The 10,727-nt window shown below is 28.3% G+C and overlaps 3 protein-coding genes across 4 annotated transcripts in view; all 3 read right to left on the bottom strand.

Annotated features, from left to right (window-relative positions):
• The window catches only part of LOC126839578 (uncharacterized), a 189,813-nt gene that overhangs the window by 73,604 nt on the left and 105,482 nt on the right, over positions 1 to 10,727 (bottom strand). The gene's annotated exons all lie outside the window — the stretch shown is intronic.
• LOC126839542 (mediator of RNA polymerase II transcription subunit 8-like) lies at positions 1,222 to 2,491 on the bottom strand. Its single transcript, XM_050574905.1, has 3 exons — positions 2,402 to 2,491; positions 1,913 to 2,263; positions 1,222 to 1,242 (listed from the first exon to the last, which is right to left on the bottom strand). The coding sequence occupies exons 1-3, from the start codon at positions 2,489 to 2,491 to the stop codon at positions 1,222 to 1,224; spliced, it is 462 nt and encodes a 153-aa protein (XP_050430862.1).
• Positions 4,049 to 6,714, bottom strand: LOC126839577 (zinc finger protein 681-like). Its single transcript, XM_050574950.1, has 3 exons — positions 6,313 to 6,714; positions 6,082 to 6,240; positions 4,049 to 5,596 (listed from the first exon to the last, which is right to left on the bottom strand). Exons 1-3 carry the CDS (start codon positions 6,454 to 6,456, stop codon positions 4,583 to 4,585), a joined length of 1,317 nt encoding a protein of 438 aa, XP_050430907.1. The 5' UTR covers positions 6,457 to 6,714; the 3' UTR covers positions 4,049 to 4,582.

The raw sequence follows: 10,727 nt of genomic DNA, 5'->3' as shown, positions 1-10,727 counted from the left end.
TACTAGGTTTATATATAAGAAATAAAACAAATCCAAATGTGATAAAGTACACATTTTACCGGTGGAACTAATGATTTTTCATTATTATACATTAAAATTACAATTTAGAAAAATTATGTACAACACATGATATGTTATAGGGAATTGTTTTTTATTAAGTTTCGGTTCTTTAGTAGTTTAGGAGTTGTATAATTTACGTAAATATATGTAATTTGTTAATAATTGGAACTTAAAGAGTTCTGGTTAATGATATTAACCACTAGATTTGAAGTTAAACAAAGTGACCAAAAAATATATACATTTTTGTAATATTAAGCTGGTTTGCCCCACTTTGGGTTAGTATTTATTTGACTAGTTTTTTATTTGTTTTTATCAAAAAATTTGTTATTAAATCTCTCATATAATATATATTTATGCAATATGTAGACTTTACTGTTCCTTTGTTTTTTGCTGAATTTAAATTTAATAATAAAAAAACTCGTCTTTGCTTAATTAATTAAATTAAACTTATTGTGTAAATATTAGTATATTTATAATTATTGTGAACACACCAACGAAAAATGTATGTTTATGTAATTCGTTTTATTAGCGATAAATCATTTTAAATTTATATTGTATTGTACTGTGTGAATATTTTTATTTTATTTGTTATATAATTTGTGTGATAGTTAATTTTATTTTGACGATTGTGAAGTCAGGAAAAAGGTTCCTGTTAATTATTTTTATATTTTTATAAACATTTATTCTAAGTCATTATAAAATATATTGGTAAATGAGTTTTGGTTTACATCACTGTATTGCACACAATCCCGTTTATGATTTAGTAATTTAATTTTAAGAAAACGGTTAAGGAACTTATATTTTATGAAAATAGTAAATATTGGTTAATCGAAACGTTGATTAAAAAATAAAGTTGAATAATTAGTATTCAAAAATGTAAATAAATATAGTGCGTATTAATTAATAATATAATTTTTTTAAGTAAAATTGTATGTGAAAAACAGTAATTTTTAATGAACACTTTTTGGACTAAACCTCTTATAAATTATAATCGATTCATGATTATAGTGAGCATTCTCTTTATTATTAAAAGTCGAAACACACAATATTATAATATATTATGTGCGGGTAAAAAGCATAATGATAAAGCGTTAAATTACACTGTATTTGTCTTTTGACAATATTCTTTGGTAAACACAACACTTATTAGCTATGCTACGATTATGGATACGGAAGCGATTCCTTAGAAGAAGAGTGACAAATTTGTGTAATAATTACAAATACTTGTATAAAACCAGACATATAAATGTGAGCCCCTCTCCCCCCCCCGCAGGGGTAAAGGGGATTTTACAAAAAAAGTATTTTTATATGTGTACATATGTAAATAAACGATGGATAATGAGGGGGAGTCATGTTCTCCCTCATTGTTCTATATTTAACAAAAAAAAAAAAACACTTGATCCAATATTAAGAAGGCCCAATTAAGAAAGGCTTAATCACTGTATAATAAATTTGACTTTAGTTTAAACATAATAATAATGATTGGTAAACAAAATAAGAAAATATATACAAAGCTTGTGATTTGTTAATAAATTAATTTTGGTCGGTACAACTTTTTTTTAAACGTTCTTAAATTATATGTAATTCAATGTTTATGCAAATATTTTTTTCATGTTTGGCTTTAGCATAATATAAACAGTTTTGGCAGTACCTATTTTACATACTATATTACTGTTGTATGTTTATAAAATTAAAGTTAAGAGTTTGTATATTTATATAAAAAAAAAATTGCATTACAATTCTTTCGGCATTTATAAAATTATTATTTTTAATTATCTAGGCATCTTTAAACTATAAATTACGTTATAAAAATTGATAGATGTGTATAAAAAAACCAATTAAATGGTATAGCCTTGGCATTGGCTTTAACTCCTGGAGGTTGCTTGGGCATCAGACCCATTGGCGGAGTACTTGGACCCATGCCCGGTGTTACCGGTCTTCCGGAAGCGGGTACCATCATACTACCGGGAGAAACTTGTTGCACAGTTGGTTTTAAATTTTTATCTATGCTCCCACCAGATATATGAGTATGCAAATCGGCCATTGATGAAGTTTGATTGATACCAATCTGCGCGCCGGTTTCTACTTTCCACTCTTCCCTGGACTTGGATACCAAATCCAGCACATAGTTCACGACTTTATTGAATGCCGTCAACTGCTTTAACGCCGTCTCGTTTTGTAGACTACCAGCTTTATGTTCGACCTGTGCAAAATGTTATTAAAAATCCGCATAAGCTACCTGCATAAGTTTATGTTCGACTTCGGGTTAGGTTTTGGTACAAAGAAAATCCGTCATAACGTCATGCGATAACGCTGGTACACGGTTTTCGGTAATGCGTACCAAATCTTCGTCCCGTTCAGTGTTTAACATGAGCGGCAAAATCGTATGGTTACGAAGCTGCGGTATTTTCTCGTGTGATAGATACTTCATGTTGGCGGTGTACTTAGTAGAAAATACAGCACATGTATCGAGCACGGTCGTCCAACTAATACTGTCTCGTTCCAATTCCAATTTCAACACAAGCGAAAATATCTGAGCTTTGAATTGATTTAACTTATTGTGGACATTTTCAATCGCCAACTCCAATTTGTTTGTCTTCGCGTTGTATTTTCTTCAATTGTTCGTTTGTCTTGAAGTAATTTTCACTTTAAAACTATTAAGTTTTTTTGTTACAATTAATTTTAAACCAGCCTTTTTATTTCAACATCAAAATATTACAAAACACAGTACCTCCACTTTATCACTCAGCAACGTTTAATACTGTTATCACCTTATCAATTGATTGTTATCAACTCATAGATACCCAAGGTAGACCGCAGAAGCCAGAACTAAATATTAAAATAATAATATACTTACTGAAGTCTGAATGCTCTAAACTTTAAGTCTAAAGTCTACTATGACCATAAAATATCAAATAGTTTATTATTATTACATCTATAGAGTAATAGAGTAAAAACTACTCTATAATATTATGGAATATACTATAAAATATCATTTGAAAAAAACTAAAATATAATAATATAAAATGTTACTAGTCAAAAATATTAACATCTCTATAGGATGTTTATTGAACTAACTAAAGATATATTTTACCCTTTTATTTTTTTTTAAATTTGGAAAAGCTTTTTGGCTCTATAAGCAAGAAAAGACCATTGCTAGCCGTGTAACAAACAACAAATTTCCTGCTTGTCTGTCAATATTGCAAAATTATTTTTTAGGCTGGTAAAAACAACTGAAACGTATGACAAAAATTCTTATTCTATACCACCACCTTTTACCCGTCAACTATTTATTCATTCTAAATAATATAATATTGATTCCCAAATTCACAAACTTTCTGTAAGACACTATTTTAATAAATTCTATAACAAAAGAATTCTTTGTGGAGAAGGCATATTAGATAGAGAAACAGGATTATAATAAGACCCTCTTTTTCTTTGACAAGCACTATAGTTCACCAGGATACATTGCAAAAATTATATTGGCAGTTGAATTAATGATGTTAAGGTTTTAATGAAAAAAATATTTTATTGTTTAACTATTACCATTAGCGATGATATAACCATAAATTAACTCAATTAAGTTATTGTTATCAAGCTGAAATAATTAATAATAATTACTATTAACTTAGCATTTTAAACTGTCTTTTAATTTCAATCGTCCGTCAGCGTCCAGCGATGACATTTCTTAAAGATACTTTTATTATTACAAGACTCGACTTTTCTCTTTCATTGTCAATTTATTATTTTTTTTCGTATTTTAATTTAAATTATCTTTAATTGCACATTGTTATCGTTGTACCTTGCACATACTACATTATACTTGGGGGCTCAACCCGTAACAAATAATAATAAAAGCACTAGAGAAATTTATATCTAATTTTGTAAAATAAATGTTAAACTTGTCAGTGTCATTCAAAACAAAAAAAGTAACTAATATAATTAATTATTATTATTATAACATTTGGTGTAAAATTGTAAACAATTTTTTTTAATTTGGCACGAGTTCATGACATTTTAATATCACATTGATCGTAGCATTAAATTTTCCTTATTTATATAGTTCAAGAGAATAACACATTTATGATAAAAAAAAAATATATTTTAAGCAATATTAAATTGTTTAAAATTATGTCTTTTTAAACTGCAAAAATATTTAAACATTTTTCAGCACAATTTTTAGATGATTTATAAAGAACTATTTTAATCATCTTCTTCTGGCCGTGTCCAAGTCGATAAGATTCTAATGTTGATTTTTTCTCATATATTAAGTTCTTTTTGGAATCTTGCTAATCACCCGTTATTAATCTTATCATATTTTTCTTTAAGCACACACTATTTTTATCTATGCGTATGGCGTTAGTAGTTCTAATGGTCATATAGTTTTGAGTTGAACCGTCATTTCATCACTCCTTTTCTATGATCGTCGTCAGGTCCTTCATAGTTTTGTTAGTAACACTTGTACTAAGACCTTGTCAAAATAGGATACACTATTCTATATTTTTGATTTGTTCGAAGCTTTTCAGAATTCTTCTTCTCTGACAAATAATGGAAATGGCGATGTAAGATTTGTAAATAGATCGGAAGCTGAGGATTTTGACGCGTTACTTTTATCCAAATTTGTATTTATGTTATAATCTTTTTCAAGAACTTTCTGGCCTGATGACTGTGAGAACAAATCGTTAAGAAATTTATTAGACTCCGAGTTTTCCACATGGTTATGCACCGTAACATTATCGTAGAGCACGTTGTCCGAGTTTGTACGCTCCTCGGTTTTCACTGTAGTATTTTCCGATTGATTACAGGACTTGGTGCAATATTGGTCTGTAGATAAATTCTTATTATTGAAATGACTGGTCGAATGACGTTTAAGTTTTTCTTTTGTTACAAATTTTTTGCTACAGTTGTCGCATTCGTAAATCTTATTCGCGACATGCCCATGATTACTGAGCATGTGACTGTATAAGGATAATTTAAAACGAAATGATTGTGCACACCAATTGCACACATACTTTTTGAGATTCATATGACTAGCTGTGTGAGTCTTCAAAGTCGACCGCTGATTAAAACATTTGCCACATGTTTCGCAGAGAAAAGGTTTCGATTCACTGTGTATCAATTTGTGACGATTTTTGTGGCCGTTAGATCGGAACCTTTTCGAGCATATTTCACAAACGTACGACTTTTTGGTGTTGTCGTTCTCCGATTTTGTGTCGTTGCTTGTCGGTGAAATAACCTTGGCCGCCTGATCGGAAATAAACAAGCAGCGAGGACATAATACTCTCGATTCGTCTTTGTTTGGTAAGAACAAACCGATATCATCAGTGTGGCCACATTCCTTGCATCGACATTGTACGGTTGCGAGTCCACACGTAACTATGTACAGTGTAAGTAAATCGTGAGGTTTTAATATTGAATTACATTCATCGCATTGTATTTGTCCATTGCATTCAACAGATATGACCACATGACTGTTGTCTTTAGTAACACCAGTTGTATGACATAGTAATCGTTCAAACTCATTAGCGTTCTGAACCTAAAACATACAAATCAAATCTAAGTATTACAAAAATGGTTCACATATTTATTCATTTAAAAATAATGCAAGTATGAAAATCGCCTTATCTTTATGCAAGTACTAGAAAGCAAACATATTGCAAGAGCGAATAATTATGTAACGGACATTAACAAAAACTTATATTCCACATACTGTAACGTTAAGACTCCGTTGGAATAAAGCAAAAAAAAAAAATAGTTATAAACAGTTATTATTTGATTTTTCCATATTAAATCATTATTTAGGCGTAAAATGTATTTACGTAGATATTATGACTGTTGAAATACACTAAATAATAATAGTACTAAGCTTATCTCATTTAAAATGTTAAATCATTTAACTAGTAAGTAATATCCAGAACAAAAAAAATACTTTTTTCCTTAATAATATTCACTTTACTAATTATGTTAAAATATAACGTTACCATATTGATTTAGTTCAAAATATTTTACAAAAGTTATTACTTGAGTGATTCTCGATTTGCTGTTAGTCTGATTTCGTTTGATTAAATCTGTTTGCGTCCTTTTAGTAAGTTCCATAAAGTCCATAAAATAATTGATAATCAATTCACATTCCGAGCATATAAACTGAGATAAACTATCGTCGGATGAAATATTTATCACCTAAAAATTATCATTTATAGGATAGTGAAAAATAAATTAAATTACGAATAAACAACAATTGATATCACTTACGGTTTTTGGAAACAAACAAGAAATTTTATCCAAGATGCCACAGGAAATGGCTTCTGTGCTAAATAAACTTTTACCGACGGTTTTGTCGAGACCGCAAAATCGACAAGGTTCTTTGTTATAATCCGAAAACTGAAATTGATCCATGGCAAAGTGTTGACAGACAGCTACAGGAATAATTTTAATGGCAGGGTAGAATAATAATAATTGCTACTTAATAGTTAATATATTGTTATTGTAATAATAAATAATGAATAAATAACATGTCAAACGGTTAATAATTTTATGATAACATTACAAAACATTTCAGTACAAAATCAGTACGAATAACGCACTGAGTGACAAACATCATTACAATGTAAGAATTTAAACTTTACTATAAAAAGTAAAATCTAAAAATCTTAAAATTATTTTTCTTATAACAATAAATGATTTTCGCTGTTATCTGTAAATAGAAGTAAACAAAAAAAACGACTGATAACATAATCAGCAAAGAGTAGGTTATCATTTAGCCAATTTTTTTTATTTACTATACCGAACCATTAACAATTGAATTCTGACTAACTTTTGCCTAATTAAATGAATAAAATTATAAAATCAAGGTAAAAATATTATTTTATAGGGTAGCTTAAAGGGTAATCTTTCAAAGTGAAGTTTATCCACCAGTTAGTTTTATTTTTATTTGGTAAATTATTACATTTTTTGTATTGGTAATTAAATGCATAGGTTGATATTTGACTTTTGAAGCTCGTTCCTTAATGTTATAATTTTAATATTAATTTTTGCTATAGTTATTAACCATTTTATTTGTATCAAATATTGATTAGGATTAGGATTCGATCATAACCTACCAAAATATTATATTTTTTAAGTTAACGATCATTTACACCGAGTTAACAAAGTGTTTTAGTTGGACTAGAATATACATAAGTAGTTTCACCTTGTTCCTAAGAGGAAAAGAAAACACCATTTTAATAATTTGTAATGCATATAATATATATAACAGCCTCTATATTTAACTTGATAACTTTTTATAAAATTAAAAAAGAAAAATGTAGATGAAATTTCGAATAGAGGAAGTGAATCGTATAAAGAAGCTGGCAGTGGATGTTGTAAATGAGAATCAAGGTTTATAAAGCAGGATAAGAAAACGGTGGTTGGATAATTTTACACAGGTAATAGTATTAAAGAATATATCAGGTATAGGTTTACATGTCATACAGGTTAAACCTCGAAGAAGTATAATATTTTTTAGTTTTTAATATATTAATCATCTCCGTATAGAAGCATAATATAATTATTTTTTTTTGTATATATTTTTCTAGTATTATTAAAAATTAACCTGCGTCACTTATAGTTATCTTATCTATTTAATCAACAAAAAAACGAGTTATTTAACATTTTTATAAAGTTTTAATGTTTGAATATAACATTTACAAATCACACAAATAGTACAGTAATCGATTAAAACAAAAATAACCCACACACCCTTTAGAATTTTATGAATACATATAATTAAAATTAAATAAGCTAACAGCATACTTTTTTTAGTGATTAATTAAATACTTTAAATAGTTTGGAATAAAAGAATATTAGAATATAGTGAACGACGGTAAGACGTTGTAGTAATTTTGTAGCCCTGAAATATTGATAAAAAAAAAATTAATTTACAATGTGATTATAATACAGTATATGTAAATTATGTAAAACGTCGTAATATCCGTCGGTGGGGGATGTCACCGTCTTCAGGAATTGTTGTTCTTATAATCAAATGTGATAAATTTACAAAAAAAATACTTTATAAAACGGTAATGTGCATACAACTGTATTACTTTTAGTGTTCATAGTTTGTCTACAATTATTTTCTATCGTGACCAGTATATTGTCGTAACTAACATCATATTAAAACTATTTCTCAGATACCTGTTGACCGTAGATCTACATTCTACTCTAACAATAATCACTATATTTTCTTTGGATTTGCAGGCTAAAGCCCAACTCAAGATTCAGTCAAGTTTCTAGACCTCGGTCAAAAATGTAGTAAAATTAAATTAAACAAAAGTATGTATAATCTTTCTGAGCTTATTGGTTTTTGATATTTTATATCCCGACAATATTTTGTATGCGATTTTCGTAGCCAAAGATAGTAGGTAAAATTTGTATAATGATCGTTGAAATTTTGTTTTTAAAAAAAATTTAGTATTTACTAAATACACACCAGCTGTACATACAGCTTTTCCTCAACATATTGTAGCTGAGAAGGTAAATTGTTTTGTGCATGGACGTAGCATAGACAAAAAGTTCATTCTTTCCCCTTTAAAATCGATATAAACATACGAATATTGTACACATCTTACTAACTTGAAATTTGGACGCTCCACGACTTTTATAATATTATGTTTTTATGTATTTTTTATGGTATCAAATTTTTGGATAATGTACTATCGATAAACGTTGACAAACCAACCACATATAAGACAAAGATAGGTACAAATTATCATTATTTCTCATTCTGAAGGTAAAACTTCCCTTCCCCCTTCAATGTGCTCTGTTACCATTATGCCTGATCCCACAGTACTGGGGTATTAATAAATAAGCAAAAACCAAAACCATACTTTATTAATAAAAAATGTACTGTTAAAAAGGTGGAATAATTACTTGCCTAGAGGCGGCAAAGTTTTAAACTCTCCACCGGCTGATGTTGTAGCGTCCACATGTTTCAATTGTTGTCTGTAGATCTCATTAAACTTTTAAATTCCTTTCTTGTCATATGTTTCTCTAGAAATCATTATAGAAGTATTCATGTTATAAATTACCAAACTACATTAACCTGTAACGAATGGACTGGTTATAATATTATTATTATTGCGTTTTTATGTACAATACTTGGCCATAACAACATCGTTGTACAACATCAAAGTGATTTTTAGTTTTTCCAATTTCACATATTATTATATAGGTATTTTACAACATCTTTTACTGAATTCTTATTATTTAACTTGCCCTTCAAGGATCCAATTATCCCTTCGACTTCCCATTCATTTAGTCCATAATTGTGGCGTTCCTTTTTGAAGTAATTTCTCACTCCATCCTTGGTAACATTTTTAGTTGCTCTCGAGCCAAACCTCGTTTTTTCCACAGTTGATTCCCTTTTTTCAACCACATTATAAATTGTGTTGAGTTCCTTAAATCATAACATTTTTATTGTTAAAATATAATATGAATACTCCTATTATAGAAAGAATGTGACTATTATTCACTAAGTTAATAGAGTATTTTTTTCTAATGAATCATATTATATTTAGATAGAAAAAATTGAAATTACCCCATCGGTAAATTTCTGATTCATTGCCGATTGAAATGCGTTTAATGGCATATGATGAGCTAGAAATTATTGGTAAGTTATTTGCATTAAAATTTACCAAACTATATTATGTTGTAACGAGTTGATTGATTGCAATTAATATTATAGCGTTTTTATGTACATTATGTGACCATAGAGGGTATTGCCAAAAGCAATCTAAAAACGACAATTTTATTCGTTCGCTTGTTTAATTTTTAAATAATAAATAAAAAATTACAAGAGAAATGTCGTAAAATTAATATTTCAATATTAATTACAAATATTAGACTAGTCATTTAATATTATATTTACAAAACTTCAGCGTAATAGTATAAGTACCCCTCAGAAATGTTGTAAAAAAACATACTATCGATAATAACATCAATGTGTTATTGGTTATTTACATTTCACATATTATATATTTTACAATACCCATTACTGAATTATTATTATTCAACTTACGCCCCATACGCAGTATTATCTTTTCGACATCATTTTCATCTAGGTTAGGCTTGTCTTCATCAAGGTATTTTCGTACTGAAGCTAAGGTAAATGATCCATGTGCACATGGTATACAAAAAGGATCAGCTACTTTTTTCGCGCGTACCTCATCTTTGTCTACTACCTTTTTATAAAAGTCGGCGATTTCCTAAAATCATTACATTTTTATTTTGAATACACTATGTGAATATTACTATTATAGAAATAATGTGTCTCGAATTATTAATAGTATAATATTCACTAGATTTTAGAGTATTTTTTTAAATTAATTCACATTACCAGATAGAAAAAAATCAAATTACCTCTTTACTAAGTGTTGCGTTAGCTTCTAGACTATAAAAAAACATTAAAAAAATAATAGTAATATATTTAAAATACATGATTTTATATTTTCTTGAACGCGTAAGACACTTGATGTTTTACAGGGATTTAAAACTTTAATGATTCTTATTCTTTCGAATGGCTGTTGTTATTGCGTTTTTAGTGTAAAACTTAATAAATACATGTATACACTTTGTTTGTTCAATTTAAACCACGTACAGCAATCGGGGCCGCTCATCATAAATAAACGGTA

This window comes from Adelges cooleyi, unplaced genomic scaffold (genome assembly GCF_023614345.1).
Source record: "Adelges cooleyi isolate 19-005CV unplaced genomic scaffold, UGA_ACOO_1.1 ACOO_flye_CR_arks_rails_tigmint_CR_PRNA_306, whole genome shotgun sequence".
Classification (NCBI taxonomy): Eukaryota; Metazoa; Arthropoda; class Insecta; order Hemiptera; family Adelgidae; genus Adelges; species Adelges cooleyi.
This window is presented reverse-complemented; position numbering and strand designations above follow the sequence as displayed.